Source organism: Podarcis bocagei (assembly GCF_964188305.1).
Source record: "Podarcis bocagei genome assembly, chromosome: 12".
Lineage (NCBI taxonomy): Eukaryota > Metazoa > Chordata > Lepidosauria > Squamata > Lacertidae > Podarcis > Podarcis bocagei.
The window spans coordinates 47,959,170-47,979,961 of NC_138137.1; the positions used below are offsets into that span (position 1 = coordinate 47,959,170).

The 20,792-nt window shown below is 42.8% G+C and overlaps 2 protein-coding genes across 2 annotated transcripts in view; one reads left to right on the top strand and one right to left on the bottom strand.

Annotated features, from left to right (window-relative positions):
• PTPRN2 (protein tyrosine phosphatase receptor type N2) overlaps positions 1-20,792 on the top strand; it is a 630,954-nt gene that overhangs the window by 32,825 nt on the left and 577,337 nt on the right. Inside the window, exon 2 of the mRNA XM_081163514.1 lies at positions 9,401-9,451. Coding sequence (XP_081019640.1) covers positions 9,401-9,451 — 51 coding nt within the window. The remainder of the gene's footprint in view (positions 1-9,400; positions 9,452-20,792) is intronic.
• On the bottom strand, positions 3,223-5,226 carry LOC308569697 (putative CENPB DNA-binding domain-containing protein 1). The gene is made up of 2 exons (XM_081163940.1): positions 4,583-5,226; positions 3,223-3,615 (listed from the first exon to the last, which is right to left on the bottom strand). The coding sequence occupies exons 1-2, from the start codon at positions 5,063-5,065 to the stop codon at positions 3,367-3,369; spliced, it is 732 nt and encodes a 243-aa protein (XP_081020066.1). The 5' UTR covers positions 5,066-5,226; the 3' UTR covers positions 3,223-3,366.

A 20,792-nucleotide genomic window follows, 5' to 3' on the forward strand; every position in this document is an offset into this window, starting at 1 on the left:
CTCACTTCCACCCTCTGGACCTCTCGTGATCCCAAGTTTTGTAGGACTTCATAGTGTGAAACTGGAACACTGAATTGTATCAAGATGGCCATGATCTTCATTTTTTTGATGTTGAGCTTCAAACCATATTTTGCGCTCTCTTTCACCCTCATTAAAAGGTTCTTTAATTCCTCTTCACTTTCTGCCATCAAGGTTGTGTCATCTGCATATCTGAGGTTGTTGATATTTCTTCCGGCGATCTTAATTCCGGCTTGGGATTCATCCAGTCCAGCCTTTCACATGATGAATTCTGCATATAAGTTAAATAAGCAGGGAGACAATACACAGCCTTGTCGTACTCCTTTCCCAATTTTGAACCAATCAGTTGTTCCATATCCAGTTCTAACTGTAGCTTCTTGTCCCACATAGAGATTTCTCAGGAGACAGATGAGGTGATCAGGCACTCCCATTTCTTTAAGAACTTGCCATAGTTTGCTGTGGTCGACACAGTCAAAGGCTTTTGCATGGTCATGAGGCAGAAGTAGATGTCTTCCTGGAACTCTCTAGCTTTCTCCATAATCCAGCGCATGTTTGCAATTTGGTCTCTGGTTCCTCTGCCTCTTCTAAATCCAGCTTGCACTTCTGGGAGTTCTCAGTCCACATACTGCTTGAGCCTTCCTTGTAGAATTTTAAGCATAACCTTGCTAGCATGTTGACTAAACTGCAGGAGGCAGTGGAAGACAGAAGTGCCTGGCATTCTCTGGTCCATGGGGTCATGAAGAGTCGGACACGACTAAATGACTAAACAACAACAACAAAACTGGAAGCCAGTGTAATATTTGAATACTATCAATAACTGTTTCATATTCACATGTCTTCATGTAGCCACTTTCATGTAGCTATATTCTCTCCCCCAGAGCTGGCCGAACCATGAGGTATGGGTGAAGCAGCTGCCTCAGGCGGTATATCCACATAGGCGGCACCCCACCGCTTCTGCTGGAGTTCCAGTACAGGGCGTTGCTGCTCTTCCAGCAAGGCATTGGGACAACCCCTCTTGTTTGTGCTGGATCTAACATGGATGTTGACCAGGCTATGAATAACTGTAGTGCAGTGCAATTTCTCGAGTAATAAAACCTTCTTGGGAACTAGAAATATGTCATTTCAGTTCCTTTCCTTTCTGTAGTTTCTGCTGCCAGTAAAAGCTAGTTACATGTACGCTGGGTTCTTACTGATATCCAAGATCCACAGAGCATGAGCAACACCAAATCAGTTCTAGGAGCAGATGGCATATACTAGTTCCAGCAGCCTGAAATATTTGAAGAGGCAGAGCACTGTGTTTCCTTCTGCAAAGGGGAATTAGGAATGAGGGTAGCAGATGGGTCACAATGTGATGTAAGGGAGGGCTCTTCCATATTTAAAGACCACTGATATTAGAGAAAGGGAGTAGGATGGCACTGTTTTATGGATTAATGAATTGATTAGATTACTAGATTAAAATCAGTTTGTTTTAACAACTCCGTTTGAAAAATTATGCTGAAGATTTTAAACAGTGTAATTCAGATGCTCACAGGACCTGGACCTTGTAGATGCCATCTTGCAGGAGGCATTCCTTTCTCTCCTGCAAAAGCGAATGACTTGCCGGAGATGGTGTTGGCTGCAACACATCAGGAGTCTGCAACCTTTTGCGGCCAGTGGTTCATTTGGGCACCACTTACAAAATGCCTGTTCTGGGATGTATGACATCACGCAAAACAGCTGCCAAGTCTAAAAGATAAAAGGCACACAAAATGGTAGGGGTTGCATGCCACCTCACCAATGAAAGGGGGGGGGATAGGCACCTGCAACACACTTGTAGAGAGGTGGTCTTTGCACACCTCTTCAGACTGGAAGGGAAGATTCAATCCTGATATTGAATGAAATGTGAGCATGTTTAAAAGGGCATGTTCAACGTAGGATAAGCCGAACCAGCACAAATAGGAACTGAGCAGGATTGCACTGTGGATTTTTGAGGGAAAATTTACTGAGACCTTCTGTGGGTTGCACAAAACATATTGGTGAGCACATTCTCACCTGTCGGCACTACACTGGTGACCCCTGTATCACATTATCTAAATCAGGTGTGGAATCTGTGGCCCTCCATATGTTGTTGGATTCTAACTCCCCAATTTTGGTTTGAAACAGCATCCTTTTTTCATCCAAATTTTGCATTTTCATATGCAAACTTAAAGCAGATTGCACTAATTAGTCACTTTAAACTGATATGGTTGAGTAGCTGAGTGTTTTTCAATAAAATATTGATATATGAGGTGGGGAATGTATGGCTTGTTTCTGACACAAGGTAAATCCTGCATGCATTTGCATTTATTTTAGCAGGAAACTAAGGCGGGGAGGGTGGGTATTTTGCTAGAAGATGGAAGACAGTTGTTTGTAATGCATGACGTGAGTAAAAGGATCTGCAGGATACGATACTGCTTTGCTCTTCAGTAATGATTTATTACTGTCATTAACCATTAGCAGGTAGATGATATTTAAAATGAAATATGTTGTTTCTTAATGCTGTAGCAAATAATAACAAAAAATAAATTTGTGTTTAAATTAGCATTTTGACTGCTGGGTGAAGCATGCATAACTTCAGCTTCAGTTAATGTAAAACTCAATTCAAATATCATGCATTTTTCAAGGAGATTTAGAGGTCCTTCTAATCTGCTTTCCCCAGCAAACCAGTACCAGAGTTTGCCACACATGAATTTATTAATTTGCTATTCAAGACATAGATCCTCTGGTTAATTGCATCAGATGCCTCATTCTAATCAGCATGTAATTGTCAAGTTTTGTTGAAACATTGAAGGTGCAGCTTTGTATAATAAGTTTTTCTTGTGCGTATTGAGTACATATTAGGTGATAATGCAAAAGGGATTGAACAGAATTAAAATCACTTATTTGAATTACACACTTGTTCCAAAGTAATCTCTTTACGTTTGGTGCCTGAACAACAAAATGGCAGATTCAATATAAGGAAGTCAAAAGTCAGTTGGGACTGGCTGTCACCAAAATTCCTACCCATATTTATGTTGATGGGATCTACACTGAGTACAGTGGTGCCTCGCAAGATGAAATTAATTCGTTCCGCGAGTTTTTTCGTCTAGCGAATTTTTCATCTTGCGAAGCACGAAATCCCATAGGAATGCATTGAAATCCAATTAATGCGTTCCTATGGTCAAAAAAAGTCCAAACAAAGCCAAATTTGGTACAACAAGAGTTTATTAAGCGCTCTTTAAAGTCACACATACTGTAAAGAGCATTTCAAAAATTGAAAGAACAATAAATTAAGTTTCTAAACATGACAGGAAAAACATTTAAAAATCAACAAAGTGTACATTACATTTTCTAAGACTCTGGAGGACCACACGAAGAAGGTTCCTCTTCCACTCTTTGCTTCTTGCTGAAGAACCTGTCCATGGTCTGCTGCTTCATCTGCCTTTTCAGCACCTCCCTGAAAGGCGACATGACCGTCGTATCAAAAGTGTTTGCAAGGTCATGTGCCACGTGCTTCTTAGGGTGGTTCCACTCTGCAAAAGCCTGCACATCCTTCCACTTCATGCAAATGTCCCTCAGTTCTTTGGAGGACAGCCGTTCCTCAGTTGCTTCCTCCTCTTCCAGCGTGGCCTGCTCCTGCGCAGCCTCTGCCTGCAGTTCGACCAGCTCCTGGGTGGTCATCTCGTGGTCGTGCTCCTCCACCAGCTCGCAGACGTCCTCCTCTGTGACCTGTGGCCCATGGTCCTCCCCAAGGCAACAATGTCCTGCACCACTGTTGACTCTGGTGCATCAGAGTCACTTGGTGCCACACAGTCCGGCCACAGGCTGCGCCAAGCGCAATTCAAATTTCTCTGGCTGATCCCTTTCCAGGCCGTGGTGATCATCTTCAAGCAGGTGACGATGTCGAAGTGGTCCTTCCAGAATTCCCGCAGGGTGATGGTGGTGCAATCAGTCACCTCGAAGCATCGCCTGAAAAGCTCCTTGGTGTAGAGTTTTTTGAAATTGGCGATGACCTGCTGATCCATCGGCTGGAGCAGTGGCGTGGTGTTAGGCGGCAGGAACATGATGTTGATGAAGCTGAACTCCTCCAACAAGTCCACCTCAAGGCCTTTAGGATGGGCAGGAGCATTGTCCATCAGAAGCAAAGCCTTCAGCGGCAGGTCATTGTCCAGCAGGTACTGTTTGACAGCAGGGCCAAAAGCAAGATTGACCCAGTCCACAAACAGCACACGTGTGACCCAAGCCACATGTTGGATCGCCACATGACACTCAGCTGCTCTTTGTCGACCTTGTGTTTCTTGAAGGCCTGTGGGTTCTCTGAGTGGTACACCAGCAGGGGCTTGATCTTCAGGTCGCCGCTTGCGTTGGCACAGAAGAGCAGGGTCAGACGGTCCTTCATGGGCTTGTGGGCAGGCAACTTGGCCTCCTCCTGAGTGATGAAAGTCCTTTTGGGCATCCTCTTTCAAAACAGCCCGGTTTCGTCGCAGTTGAAGACCTGCTGTGGAACGTAGCCCTCCGTCTTCACAGCCTCCAGGAACTCCGCTGCAAAGTCTTCAGCCGCAGGAACATCAGAACTGGCAGCCTCTCCATGCCTGACCACGCTGTGGATTCCAGATCTTGTCTTGAACCGGTCAAACCAGCCTCTGCTTGCCTTGAAGACTTCTGGCTCGCCTGAGGTTCCTGGCTGTTCCCGGATGAGGTCTACCTGCAAGGCCTTGGCCTTCTCACAAATCACGCCCTCAGTCACTGTGTCCCCTGCACGCTGCTTCTCTTCTAACCAGATGAGCAGCAACTTCTCGACCTCCTCCAGAACAGCTGGGCGGTTCTTCACGATCCTGGTGACTCCCTTGGCTGCATCAGTCGCAAGGATCTTCTCCCTCATCTTCAGGATGGTGCCGATGGTCGATGGGTTCCTGCCGTACTCCCTGGCGAGGTCTGTCACATGCATTCCACCGTCGTGCTTCCGAATGATCTCCTTCTTCATTTCCAGTGTCACCTTCTCCTTCTTCCTCTCGCCAGCCTCCGCAGCAGCAGTCTTCTTGGGTCCCATGACAGCACAGCTCCTAGCTTCGTAAACTCAGAAAAAATAAATAAATCAGTGCTTCACATCCAAAAAATTCAAAAGCACCCAGCCACCCACCACACAGGAATTCAAACCCAGAACCAAGTCCTTGAATTCCAAACACCCAACCCAAAATCCAAACCCCCCCAAAAAAGTTTTAAAAGTTTAACTTACGAAATGGCTGCAAATCACCAGTCTTCAAAATCCTCAAATGGCTGCAAAAGAAGTTTTGGAAAAGCTTTAAAAATCACCAAAGTCTTCAAAAACCTCAACTGTTCCCCCAGCCACCCACCCACCACACAGAAATTGCAAACCCCTCCCAAACTGTTGCAAACCCCTCCTCAACTGTTGCAAACCCCTCCCCAACTGTTCCCCCAGCCACCCACCACACAGAAATTCAAACTCAGAATTTTTTTAAAAAAAACAACATGGCCCAATGGTCACAGAAAATCATAAAAATGCAGAAAAAACCACACAAGCTCCCAGATTCTTGCAAACCCCTCCCCAACTGTTCCCCCAGCCACCCACCACACAGAAATTCAAACCCAGATTTTTTTTTTTGAAAAACAACAACATGGCCCAATGGTCACAGAAAATCATAAAAATTCAAAAAAAAAACCACACAAGCTCCCAGATTCTTGCAAACCCCTCCTCAACTGTTCCCCCAGCCACCCACCACACAGAAATTCAAACCCAGAATTTTTTTTTTAAAAAAACAGCAGAGTGCCCCAATGGTCACAAAAAATCATAAAAATGCAGGAAAAACCCACACAAGCTCCCAGATTCTTGCAAACCTCTCCCCAACACCAAGTCCTTGAATTCCAAACACCCCAACCCAAAATCCAAAAACCCCCAAAAAAGTTTTAAAAGTTTAACTTACCAAATGGCTGCAAAAGAAGTTTTGGAAAAGCTTCAAAAATCAGCAAAGTCCTCAAAAACCTCAAAAAGGCTACCACACCGCGTGCAATGTGTTGCTTCTCGAAGTCAAGTCACAACTGCACCTCTTCAAGCAATGCACCCTGGGTATTAACGGTTTTACGAAAAAGGAAACAAACTTGCAAGACGTTTTCGTCTTGCGAAGCAAGCCCATAGGGAAATTCATCTTGCGAAGCAGCTCAAAAAACGGAAAACCCTTTCGTCTAGCGAGTTTTCCGTCTTGCGAGGCATTCGTCTTGCGAGGTACCACTGTTTAATTAAACAGTGCATTCAAGGCAGTTCATATCGACTTATAAAGCAATAGGTAACTGTTAGGTGTTAGGTAACTGTTAGCAATGACAAACCTAGACAGCATCTTAAAAAGCAGAGACATCACCTTGCCAATAAAGGTCCGTATAGTTAAAGGTATGGTTTTCCCAGTAGTGATGTATGGATGTGAGAGCTGGACCATAAAGAAGGCTGATCGCCGAAGAATTGATGCTTTTGAAGGAGGAGGAGACTCTTGAGAGTCCCATAGACTGCAAGAAGATCAAACCTAACCATTCTGAAGGAAATCAGCCCTGAGTGCTCACTGAAAGGACAGATCCTGAAGCTGAGACTCCAATACTTTGGCCGCCTCATGAGAAGAGAAGACTCCCTGGAAAAGACCCTGATGCTGGGAAAGATTGAGGGCACAAGGAGAAGGGGACGACAGAGGACGAGATGGTGGGACAGTGTTCTCGAAGCTACCAGCATGAGTTTAACCAAACTGCGGGAGGCAGTGGAAGACAGGAGTGCCTGGCGTGCTCTAGTCCATGGGGTCACGAAGAGTCAGACACGACTAAACGACTAAATAACAACAACAATAAACTGTTAGGTGGATTTGTAGATGGTTGACTGACCAAACCCAAAAAGTACTCACTAATAGTTCCTCATCATCCTGGAAAAATGTGGCAAGTTAGGTGCCACATTGGTTCTGTCCTGGGCCCATTGATGTTTAGTGTCTTTATAACAACTTGGACGAAATAATTGAGGGGATGCTCATTAAATTTGCAGATGACACCAAGCTGGGAAGGGTAGCTAATGTTTCACAAGACAGAATCGGGCTCCAAGTTACAAGAAAGGAGATTCCAACTAAATATCAGGAAGAACATTGTGACAGTAATAGCTGTTCGACAGTGGAGCAGGCTTCTTCAGAAGGTAGTGGACTCTCCTTCTTTGGAGGTTTTTAAACAGGAGTTGGATGGCTACCTGCCATGGATATTTTAGATGGGATTCCTGTATTGCTGGAGTTTGGACTAGATAACCTTCGGGGTCCCTTCCAACTCTACAGTTCTATGATTATGCGATCAGAGACCACATAGAATAGATGTGTTTTGATGGGTGATTTGAAGGAAGGGAGAGAGATGGCACCATGTACATGTTCAGGGATACCTTCATTCATAGGAAGAAACAAGAGAGAATATGTTGAGTTATTCTGGAGACATGTAATCAGCTGAGCATGGTGGAGTTGGATAAGTAGAGATCAGAGATAGGGATGTAATGAGAAGATTGGGCCAAAATTGTAATCCAGTGACAGCATCTGAAGAAGGGTGTTTCTTGGTCTGAACAATGGAATAAATTAGTACTTTTGACAGGGTAGCTGTGGATAGAGAGATGGAAGGTCTTGAGTTGTGAAAGAGGAAGACCAGATAAAAGATGACCAGAACATGAACCAGTGTTGTAGCTGACGTAGCAGAGAAGAATTGGCTTAGAGAGAGGGAGAACGAGGGGGGGGGGGGAGACAGAACAAAGAGAAATGGCAGGACTTGACAGCTGATTAATGTGCGTAGGAAAGAAGATAGAAGAATGAAAGATAAAACCATTGCATGAATGGCTGATTAAGAGGTTGCATAGTGGTTTTGTTGACAGATACAAAGAGGGATTGAGGAGAAGACTTAGAAGGAAAGACAAGTAGTCCAGTCCTGGGCATGTTTAATTTGAGAACACAACACTGAGAATAAAACATTTTGCCTTCAATGCAAATTGTCATACCGTAGCTAAGTATGTTTTTAAAGGTGTGATTTTGTCATTGCTTTCCGTTCCCATCTACTCAGTTTGTTCTTACTACCCAGCAAGTGCAAGATATGTCATGTCCTACCATGACAGCTGATATATGATAGGTGTATCACATGCAAATTCTAAACCACAAGGGATAAAGTTCGAATTATTTCACATACAGTTTGTCTACTAGAGTTGAGACTACCACCATAATCACTATGATGATGAGCATGCTTTCTAAAACTCTTGCTGGTCCAGATGGATCTAGCTTCCTTTATTATTTATTATTTATTATTTATACGACACTTCCTATAAAGCATCCCAAAGCAATTTAACCATCAAACCATCAACAAGAAAAGCATATATAAACAAGAAAACCTATGAAAACACTTTCAATGCCAATACATAGTTCATAAGTTTATCGTTTTAGTAGAAAGACATGGCAAACTTGTAGCAATAGTAGTAAAAACACAGAGAACATAACACCCATAATATAAACCAACATCTAGGATGTAAGAGAGAGAAGATACCAGAGACACCCACAAACTTAACGCCTGAATTCCCAAAACAACTTATAGTGCTTTTATCTAACTCATTTCCCCTGATTTTTGTTGTTGTTGCAGCCGGTGCGCAGAGGGCCACTTTCTGTGTTACAAAGCTGTTATTGCCACTCAGAAGAAACAGAACCATTTCTACCAAGGTGTACCTGTTTGCTTCTGCAAACAGAGATTTCAGAAAGCGATTTCTTGGTTCTTTTTATGAGTGATGTCTTCCACCTGAGGTTGACCAGAAATACAAAGTCTTTCTGGGTACAGGACCTTGTTATAGTGTCCATCCAAGGAAAGTATTCAATAAGTACCAGAAAGATGATAGAAATGTGCCCTGTCTGATATGTAATGGAAAGAAGTTCCCAAGGGTAGGTGTTGTTACACTAAAAGCCCAATTAATTCATTGTATTGACTGGACCTCTTGATGAGATGGTATCTGCAGGAGAGTGCCTCCTGCAGTGATCAGTTGGGTATATAAGCAGCGACACCAGCTTTTAGCTATTGACTTAAGATGGTCATAGACACATTCTGGATTTGAGGCCCAGCATAACCGCTGGAAATACTACATGAGAGCTGTGCCTCAGGAAACGAACCTTTGGGGACCAGGCGCTCAGTAGCAGGTATTATATTTCTGTATTCTTCCCATTCATTCTTCCCATTTACTTTATGTTCTTGGCTTCTTCTGTACTGCTCGGTTTAGAATATCAAACAAAGGTCTGACTCCAGTTTGAGATTTTATAGCTTGAGATGTTGGGACTGTACTGCAACTGCATTGCTTTCACACCGTCTTGATTTTGTGTTTTCATTGCATTCTTTCTAGGCTGCCTGTTTGAGGATGACCTTTGCAAATCATTTGAAATCTGCATAAATGGTAAGTTTCTGAATAACTGGCACACATGGCTAAGCAGCTTGTTGTATATGCGTACATCGATGCATGTGGAATCTCTCTGCCAGTAAGAATTAAGAGATCCTTCAACTCCCTCCCACCCAAGACAGATTTTGTATAGTCTGAGCAGTCATTTGTTAAAGTTTATTTATGATGAGGGGTGGTGGTAGTGCAGACATTTGCGCCCATGGCAAAATGTGTAGATCCGACACTGGGTGGTGGTGGTACCTATATATATACCTTTCTACACAGGTTACTCTCTCCTTCTTTGCTGTGGCAGCTTCTCCCTCCTTCTTCCATTACCTGACTCTCTCTGAGACATCATGAGAGGTCTGGAGCCCTTTTGCACCCACCCTGACGCATATGTAGCAAACCCTTATGAGCGAGCAGCCAGCCTTCTTCCCTGCAGGTAGAAAAAATACCTTAGGATGTGCGACATACTTTATGGACACGCCTAATTATGCAACTGTTGATGGACTCTCTTAATTATGACTTTTTTTAATAATAATTTTTATTAAGTTTTCCATTTTAACAATCCAATCAAATCACATTAAATATTCCAAATTATACAAATATATATCATAAAGTCCAAATATTTTGCCAAATTATAATTTTTTTGTTGGGGGTTCCCATGCTTCAAGTTCAGTGGGGTCCAATCATCTCATATTCTACTGCTTTGAGTGTCCACTAGTCCCGTCTTTAAATCTTCTTGTTATTATCCTTGGACTCTCTTAATTATGACTTAGATTGTTTTAAATGTATATATGTACCGAATGACCGTTTAGTAATTTTTGTAAAGTTCTTGTAAATTTTTTGTAAATTACGAGAAGTAGTTTTGTAAGAGAAAGAAAGTAAGTACAACGTTAAAAAGAATTAATTAGAGTGGTGGAAAACAGATGATGGGTGAGCTTTCACTCATTGCATCATATATTTCCACTGGGCCATGTAGAGCCTTTTTTGTCTATAACAATAAGTGTTCTACTAAAGTGCTGATATCTTTGCCGTAGAGGCTATATTTGTTATAAAGGCTCTGTTATCTTATTTACATTTGCTGAGTGGCTTGTGGTAGCAGTCATGCACTGTTAATTTTCTTCTGTAAACCATTTTTATTGGCTTGCTGAAATCTGCTGATTCAGAGTTGGTAAGGTAGTGGTGCATTCTTTTTTAATGCTATCCTAATGGCAGGACAGTATGTCAAATAAGATCTCTGAGTCTTGCTCTCCAGAGTTTTTCGTTTACAGATTGATTTCATATACTTCAGTTTCTGCCTCGTATGGTTATATGTGAAATATGTAAATATGTGAATAATGAGTTTTTATCATGGAAAGTGTGGAAGGAGGAAGGAAGAACAGCCTGGGTGGATTGATGTGTTGCTTTCCAGATGTATGTGCATGTTTTATCATTACAATCTTTTTTAACTTAAGAGATTCTGCAACATACAGTGTGATCAAACAGGATCTGGTGATGATATACATATACAATTTAAGATCACTGTTGAACAAATACAAACAAAAAATAAAGCCAAAATAAATAAAGGTATGTGAATGCACCAAAGGTAGCAACTAGAACTCTTTATAATGTAGACATAATGATTAAATAAGACAAGATTACAAAACATGAACCCTATCATACCAAGTGAAAGTACCGTATTTGAAATATTCAAATGCCTTGAGTCACGCTATCAGCCATATTCATTCATAGGATAGGCAGGGATCTTGGCCATGTTCCTCCTTGCTTACAAATGAAATACAGTCAGACCAAACAAGTACAAAAGCATCCCCTTTCCCCCTTTGGCATCTAATGACTACCAGTTTATTAGTTAGTTTTTCCAGGAGGGCAAACTTTACTGTACCAAGATGGATGTTCTCTGTGGCACAATGGGTCACAGTGGCTTTTTGTTAACCAGAAAGTTGGTGGCTTGAGTCTACTCAGGGATGGCTGTGGACAGGATTCCTGCATTGCAGGGGGTTGGAGTTGGAAGGGACCCTGATCCTAAGTAGTAAGATTGGCCTCATCTATCCCCCCCCAACTGTGTGATGGTCCATCCTAGCTGCTATACGCAGGTGCACTATCAAATATTTATTATGCTTTTTTTGTTATCCTTGTCAAATATCGATAGTAAAGGTAAAGGGACCCCTGACCATTAGGTCCAGTCGTGACCGACTCTGGGGTTGTGGCGCTCATCTCTCTTTATTGGCCGAGGGAGCCGGTGTACAGCTTCCGGGTCATGTGGCTAGCATGACTAAGCCGCTTCTGGCAAACCAGAGCAGCGCACGGAAACGCCGTTTACCTTCCTGCCGGAGCGGTACCTATTTATCTACTTGTACTTGACATGCTTTTGAACTGCTAGGTTGGCAGGAGCTGGGACCAAGCAACGGGAGCTTACCCCATTGCAGGGATTCGAACCGCCGACCTTCTGATTGGCAAGTCCTAGGCTCTGTGGTTTAACCCACAGCGCCACCTGCGTCCCTTGTCAAATATAGATAAATGTGCTAATTGAGAAGTTGGAATAATGTGGCAGTTAAAGATCATATCCATTTCTCTGAATACCGTTGCCCAGAATTATTGCACTTTAGTAGAACCGCACTGTAGGTGGAGCTACAACCCACTTTCTGATCACCCCCTCCAACACCTTGTGGATACAAATGAATTCATCCTCAATAGCCTCCTATGAGTCACGTACCATTTATGAATCAACTTCTATGACAGTTCTTTATAGTTAGCTGATACTTTATGAATAGGAGTTTTCTCCCCACATTGCTAGCCAAGTGTCTTCGATTCCAGACATGTTGAATTACAACTTCCACTGTCCCTGAACACTGGCGATGCTGGCTGGAGCTGGTGGGAGTTCTGGCTCAAAACACCTGAAGAGCATCATCTTGACTACCCCTGATGTAGGAGATTACTCAAAACATGTAAAGCTCTTCACTAAAATGGCTGAAAGCCAGTATGCTGCTGATTGTGCTCCGAGCTCCCAAACCTATCCCTCATGGAATTAAAGACACAGTGGAGACAGAATTTAGTTTAAATGTTAATGGGGAAATTTTGGGCACCACTTTATTGAATACACAAATGTGACTAGTATTGACTTAGGCATTGGTATCAAAACTATCTGGCTCCTGCCCTACCCTTCAGGAAGCCTATAAGGGTAAACAACCAGCAGGGGGAATCTCCGTCAATGTATATTGACTGGTGCTCACCCCTGGGATTCCCGGGGGTCCTGGCATGGCCCTAGCCCTTCTCCTGGCTTCGGATGAGATCCAGCCCCCTAGATTCCTTTAACAGAATACCCTATTCATTGGAGGGGCAGGTGGTGGCCTCCCCTCCCCTCCCCACATTCCCCTAAACCATTGCCTAACCACCAAACCTTACAAAGTTGTGATGATTGCTAAGAGACAGCAAACCAAGTGGCCACAGCCAATCTGCCACATTGGGAAAAATTCCTACCCAGCCCCCGTTCCAAAACAGGCGACCAACTGAAGTCCAAAGCAAGGCCAAACACAACCTAATTAACGGGTGGGCGGATGTTTGGCAGTGTGAAGCAAAAGGAGGTCCCTACATCACGCTGCCAAATAGATACCTCCAACCCCCAACATTTGTCATGATGCCGATTGGCTAAAGGCCAGTGGCATAACTGTGGCACCACTGGCTTGGAGCGGGGCAAGCCCTGCCCACAAGCTGGTTGGGGAAGAGTTTCAGGCACTGAGCACAACATGGACCCTATGTTAGGAAGATACAACTTGCTTCATCTGCCAATACCTTGGTTTGCATATCACACTAAGCCAAAGCCTAACCACAACCCAGATTTGATCTTGATTACAGTGTGTGGTTAGTCTGGAGAGAATTTTATCATGAGCATAGGTTCAGATGACATACTAAACCAAACCTTGGCTTAGGTCAGTGTGGCACTGCAGCAAAAAGGACCAGGGAGGAGCAAATCATCTGTGAATTTCTCTCCTGGACCCTGTGCCTTCATGATAACTGAACCAGGCCACTGTGTCAGAATTTCTACTTGGACCAAGTTGGGTTTTATACTGAGGAGGCATTAAAGGCGGTCACCCAACAGTGCTTTGCTGTAAAAAGAGAAGGCAAGGGGAAGGCAGATTATCAGTGATTATCGCCCTATGTGTTTCTGCTTGTGTTCAACAATCTCAGACTTCCAACTGAAGCCATTTCCATAATTGGAGCACTTACGTGTCCTTTCTCCATGGAATCTTTCATGTACGATAAGAGACTATTCCTGGCTGAAACTTTTCTTACACATGAGGCATTTGCAGGGTTTCTATCCTGTGTGGATTTCTGGTGTTTTAACGAGATCCCGCTTCTGAAATAAGCAAGTCCCACAATGGGAGCGTTTTATCATCTTCTCTCCTCTGTGGAATCTTTAATGTACAGGAAGACTGGTCACTGACAATTTTTTTTCACACATGGAGAATGGGCAGTTTTCCCTTGTGCGTATTCTCTGTTGCTTCATGAAATCAGAACACTTTCCCTACAACTGGAATATTTAAATAGCTTTTCTTCTGTGGGGGATCTTACGTATTTTGTGGTTTTTTCATGTTGTGAATATCCTGAGAACTAAAGTTGAAGGGAGGTATACAAATTGTAATCATTGTCATCACCTTTCATGTGAAAGGAGGCTTGATTGAAGAAGAAAGCTTCTCACACATGTAGAACATTTGGATTGTTTCTCTGTGTAGATGCTTGACATTTAATGCAATTTGCATACCAGTAAAAAAAACAAAAAACCTTGCCCATTTTAAAGGTTTATCCCTGTATAATACTTACATAGGTTTGAATTCTTCCCACATGTGGAACATTTATGTGGTTTCTTTCTTGTACAGATTCTCTTATGTTTTATGAGATCTGAATGTTTATGACTATGTTATATCTCCTCTGGAAAAAAAGATGTTGTTCTGTATATGGTGTATCCCTTTTATTCTAGTTTTTTAATTTTAATGTATACATATTTTCATAAGATTTTTATATATGTTTAGTGAATGTTGTGTGTGGGTATTTCTTCGTGTGTGTGTAAAAAATAACAATTATTTTAAAAATCATTGAGACCTATATGAATTGTCAATACAGAGCACACTAATGATTTCCCCCTGATAATTTTGTTCCTTGTTTTTTTGTTCTTGTTTATTTCCTGGTCTACCTTTTTGAAGCCATACTATCTATTCTTTCTCTCAACGGAGTATTTGTAATACTAGGACAGTTTTTATATATCAAGGACACAGTTACTGAAAATCTTATTTACATGAATCATGACCAGGATTGTATAGATGAGATCTGATTGCATGGGGCCAAGCAAGAAAAGCTAATTAAATGTACTGGCTGATGCACACTGTATCATTAAGTCAAGCCTCATTGATAATTGCTAACCCTCTTGCAGGAAGACATAGTTTAATGTCTGAAATTGTATTTGAAGAAACTGTGTCCCTCAGACATTGAATAAACAGTTGCGCAGTGTTGAATCAGTAGTGCCTAATATGAGCAACTTGCAGTTGTCAGAAGAAACCTTGTTTGGTACAAGTTACAGAATCCTTCCAAATATAATAGTAGACATTCTAGGGACATCCCTAAGCACAGTATCACAGAGCTCTTACTATTACCGTATTTTTCGTCCTATAGGGCGTACTGGCCTATAAGACGCACCTAGTTTTTTTGGGGGGGATTTTTTTAAAAAAATTATTCCCCCCCCCAGCCGCGGGGCTGGGGCGGGAGAAGCCCGAGCTTCCCCCGACCCCAGCCCCCAGAACAGGCTGCCGCCGGCAAGCCTTGCGAGCCCAGCGGGACCTCCCGCCGGGCGCACAAGGCTTGTGGACATCTGCCCGAAGCACGGGGCGTGCTCCGCAGCGCGCCCCGTGCTTTGGGCTACAGGCTGCCGCCCCAAGCCTTGCGCACCTGCCGGGACCTCCCGCCGGGCGCGCAAGGCTTGCGGACATCTGCCCGAAGCACGGGGCGTGCTCCACAGCGGGCCCCATGCTTTGGGCTGCAGGCACTCCCGCCAGGCTCCCATGGCTTGCGGATAGCTTCCTGAAGCCTGGAGAATGAGAGGGGTCGGTGCGCACTGATGCCTCTCACTCTCCAGGCTTCAGCGAAAGCCTGCATTCGCCCCATAGGATGCACACACATTTCCCCTTCATATTTGGAGGGGGGAAAGTGCGTCCTATAGGGCGAAAAATACGGTAAAATTCATTTATCCATGGGGCACCTTTTTGTGATCTTACACAGGGCCAGTCCTACCATAAGGCAAAGTTAGGTGGCTGCCTCAGGCAGCAGATGCCGAAGGGCAGAGTGCTGCAGTAAGGTGTTGGAGGTCAGAGCTGTGTATGTCATGCCATGTTACCCTGTGTCCCAAATAAATATGCTACCCTTCGTGCATTGTCCTATTGCCAGTGTTGAAAGGAAAATTTAGCTGGCAGCCCTTTTGTCAAGGAAACACAGTGGTGGTCTTGTCATTTGCCTTGGCAGCAAAATATTTTGGGCTGATCTTGATCTCACGACTAGGAAGCGCTTACATGAAGATGCAGTTTTCCTACTGTGGTTATGGTTTCAATTTATCAGAGCAAAGAACAGTCACATTTTTACTGCAAAATCAAATTTCCTTAGAAGCAGATGTCAGTACAGTTATTATCTACTATTTGTAGTGATTCGTCACATAGGATGAAAACAAAACAGGCGAAACTCTCCACACGGTATAACAATCACGTACGGATGCAATGAGAGTTTGTGAGGTAAGTCTCAGATCAATTCCACTCTCATGGATTAGTCTCACTCTCTGTATCCCAGGCATAACTTACCTGGTGTACCTCTGGATGAACCATAGGGTAAAAACATGATTTTTCCAGTCCACTTCATTGTCATGGCCTCATCTGTTCATTTTATATCACTAAAGCAGCCTGATTCTGGGAAACAATAGTCCTGATAGCTAAAAACTATCCTGAGCCAGTGTGGTGCAGTGGTTAAGAGCGGCAGTCTCGTAATCTGGGGAACTGGGTTTGCGTCTCTGCTCCTCCACATGCAGCTGCTGGGTGACCTTGGGCCAGTCACACTTCTCTGAAGTCTCTCAGCCCCACTCACCTCACAGAGTGTTTGTTGTGGGGGAGGAAGGGAAAGGAGAATGTTAGCCGCTTTGAGACTCCTTCGGGTAGTGATAAAGCGGGATATCAAATCCAAACTCCTCCTCCTCTTCTTCTTCTTCTTCTTCTTCTTCTTCTTCTTCTTCTTCTTCTTCTTGAAAAGCAAAGAAAAAGAAGTCCCAAATCCATAGTTGGACAATATCTTTATCAGGATTAACGAAAGATTTCTGAAAGTGGCAAGCTTACAAATTCTCCAAAAAGATGTCAGACAAAGCAAGACGTAGCAGGACAAGAAAAAACAAAAGCACTAAAATTAACCTGGATATTGCAGTCATAAGGTCAGTCATTTTTAGACTTGATGCTCTAGCCAGGAAATATTGTTTACAAAAGTTATATAACAACAGATAATTCCCCATTGGTTCTGCATCCACCCTCTCAAACCTCCTTGGTTCTTCCACATGGAGTTCCATGGAAGCTTCTGGGGGAAAGGGAAGAAGCTGAACTCATTGCAAGTGTTACCCACTTGACTCTATGAGTACATTTCTCTACTAGAATTCATAAATTGCTACTTCGTCCTGCTGACATATAGTACTAGAACCATATTGGATCTGTTCCAATGTAAAGTTCCATACAGATTCTATAAGCTGAAAGTAGGTATGCATTTATGGTAATGCTAGCGATGCCATTGCAAGCTGAGAATCTGAAACCATGACAATGGCATTAAGCATTTGCTAAACAAAATCTGCTGTTCCGTGCAGTGCAGTGTGTATCCTGTTTTGTGGTGGCATCGTTTGCGTTTACTGTGACTTTTCAAAGGAATTGAATTAAATAAACTGAGGTCTGAATTAAATGGGCATGTGGTCTGATAGATACAGTGCTGGGCCTGGAGCTGGGAGACCTGTGTTCAGATCCTTCTTGAGCACTGAGCTCTTAGTACTAATTTGTTAGGCAGGATTAACAGTGACCCACCTCATAGGGTTGATAGGATTCAGGAGCAACAATTAACATAACCTTGCAGGCAAGTCCAGAAAACATTTACTTGCTTATCTGCCTATACATATCTGAATAATTTATTTCTGTCATAGCAATAGCCTAAACAGAAAATAGCACCCCCACCCACCAGTTTTGCAAAAGCTGTCTTGGGTAGTTACTTTGAGATGATTCTTAATCTCCTCAGACATAATAAGCTAAATAGCTATTTACAAGTCTAGATTTATAAGTGAAAACACCAACCTGTAAACCTAACTTGTTACAGCATTCTTAGATTTGAAGGAGGCTTGACTTACAATGTCATTGGAGTGACACTTTCTACCAATGATAAAAGCCTATTTATTTTCTCCCAGATAGCTGGCCTCAAAATTCAGTTAAAAAAATAAAAATGTTCTGTGGCGAAGGAATGAAATCTGCGCAGCAGTGGTGCTCTATAATAGGAATAGGTATATGTGGCTGGAGATTTGTTTGTGACAGAAGGTAACAGAGCTGCGCATTATTATTATTAGACATGTTTATACCCCACTTCATGGCATGAAGCCGCTGAAGAAGTGTACTGTGTAAAAGCAGACTAAAACACAGACCCTTAAGAGCAATAAAATCAGTTCAACAAAATGATCAATAAAACCATCCATACAAACTAAAAACAATGGAAACACTTCATCAGATATACAATTGATCTTTATAAATGGCTGGGTTATACAGAACCTCAAGAATCGCCTCTCCTCATATAAACCGACCCAGACTTTGTGATCCTCTTCTGAGGCCTGGACGATATATCAATATATCGCCCAGGACCAGTATGAGGAGCAGACCGTGATGTCGGTTTCACTCAGCGGTATATCGCTGATGAAACCACTGTTGCTTCTGAGTCCCTCTGCTAGTGAATTCCTCCAGCGAGCGTTGCTAGTAGAGGGACTCAGGAGTAGTGGCAGTTTTACCAGCATGCTGGGGTGAAACTGCCTCAGCTCCCACTATGAGATCTGTGGCAATTTCACTCAGTGCCTCGCAGGCTGAGGCCAATTCAGCTTGTTTTTTCAACATGGCGGTATATCTGAAGGAGCGTCTCCACCCCCATTATTCTACCCGGACACTGAGGTCCAGTGCTGAGGGCCTTCTGGCGGTTCCCTCACTGCGAGAAGCCAAGTTACAGGGAGCCAGGCAGAGGGCCTTCTCGGTAGTGGCGCCCGCCCTGTGGAACACCCTCCCACCAGATGTCAAGGAAATAAACAACTTTTTAAAAAGACATCTGAAGGCAGCCCTGTTTAGGGAAGCTTTTAATGTTTGATGCATTACTGTATTTTAATATTTTGTTGGAAGTCGCCCAGAGTGGCTGGGGAAACCCTGCCAGATGGGCGGGGTATAAATTATTATTATTATTATTGCCAGACCACGATGTTTGGCTGATGATATACCGCGATGTTGAAAAGCTGATATCGCCCAGCTCTAGACCTTTCTTCATGTGCCGCCTCCACGTAAGGTCTGGTGGGTGGCAACACGATAATGGGCCTTTTCTGCAGTGGCTTCCCATTTGTGGAATGCTTTCCTCAGGGAGCTTTGCTTGGCATCTTCACTGTATACCTTTAGGCACCAGGTGAAAATGTTCCCCTTCAGCCAAGCCTTTGGCTGATTAATATTCTTTAGCCTCTTAAATGTGTTTGTGGGAAGGGGATTTATTGTTTTGCTGTGGCCATAGCTGCCTTACCAACCAACAGGTTAAGAAGACCTTTTTTTGTAGCTGTTATTGTTTTGACCTAGTTTACTTTTGTATGATTGCTAGGGTTTTTTTTAACTAGTATTTTTTTTAAATTTAATGTTTGTTTAAGAAATTTGATACCTGTTCTTCACTTCTGGGGTCTCAAACCAGGGTACAATATACTGCTTTGGACTATTTATTGGTAGCAAATATGCAGATAAATGATATTATCCATAATATTACAGGTCCTTTTTTTTTTTTTACTTTGTCTATAGCCCATCTTGGCTAATGACACACAAGATCATAGTTATTCTCATAATAATTGCTGGGATCAAGCTGGAGAAGGTTTTATCAAGTTGCAACATCTGATTTCAGAAACAGCGTTTGCATCAGTATATTGGCTAAGTGAATCTTGTACTATATTAATGCAGAATAGTCATATTGTGCATCTTCTTACCTTAAAGTTACTGGAAGGTACTATGGCAGGTTTATTATCTCTCTCCCTATGCATCAAAGTCAGGCAAGATAAGCAGGAAGCTGAGATAAGTTTAGTAAAATCAATCCGCAGAGGGAATGGAGCAATTTATACGAAAGAGCTGTCAGTAAATGAAATGAAACGTAAAAGTATCTCAGTTGGTACAGTAAATCTTGCAATATAAAAAGATTATCTCATAGGCCTACATCTGAAGCAGTGCACCCCATCGCTTAGTCCTGGAATATTTACTATTTTTCCAAGCAAAGAAACATTAAATATTAAGGAGAAAGTTGTTTATTTGAAGGAGAGTCAAAGCAATTGGGGTAGAGATGCTCTTTCAGATATACTTGCTTGTGTTCTGTCTACATTTACAATAATAAAAATCATCCCAGTGGACTAAGAGCCCTGTAGCAAAAGCAAAATAAACAAGGGTCAAGTGACCTGATGATGTAGAGGGAAATTTTGTTCAATCTCCTCTCTTCCCACAACAGAGGAATATGGTGGGTGGAGGGAATAATTGTTTGCTTTAAAGAAATGCCTGGTGTCCTTTGTTCTCACTTTTGGTGCTTTTACACTGGGCAGTGACAGCATGCTTGAGTGGGATGTTGTGCAAGCTGCTTCATCCTGGTTTTGAGTGATTCATTTCTCCTATTGCAACTTCAGATATCACATCCCAGGCCTTTCAGAAGGGCCCACTAACTCTCTGGGAAGTCTTTTCAGGGTGAGCAGGATACAGAAGAGCTTCCTTGTACAAGTGGACTTCTGCTTGCATAACATACAACCCAATATATTTTTGGCTCTTATTCTTGTCCATTCATTTAAGAGTTTATGTTTTTTAATTTGTTCATTGCAGTTTAAATGGCACAAGTTGGGAGGACAGTTCAGTCACAGACTCCATGCAATATGGCAATGTTTGCTTTAAATCAAACTACGGTATATTTAGTTTCATTGCCCTGTTGGTGGAAGTTCGTATGTGGCTGTCTGTCCTCACATAGTTTTGTGTTCTGTGGTATGCTTTGATTCATAGCAGAAAACCCCACCCCCCATTTCTGGTAATGATGAGTTAGTTAGTTAGTTAGT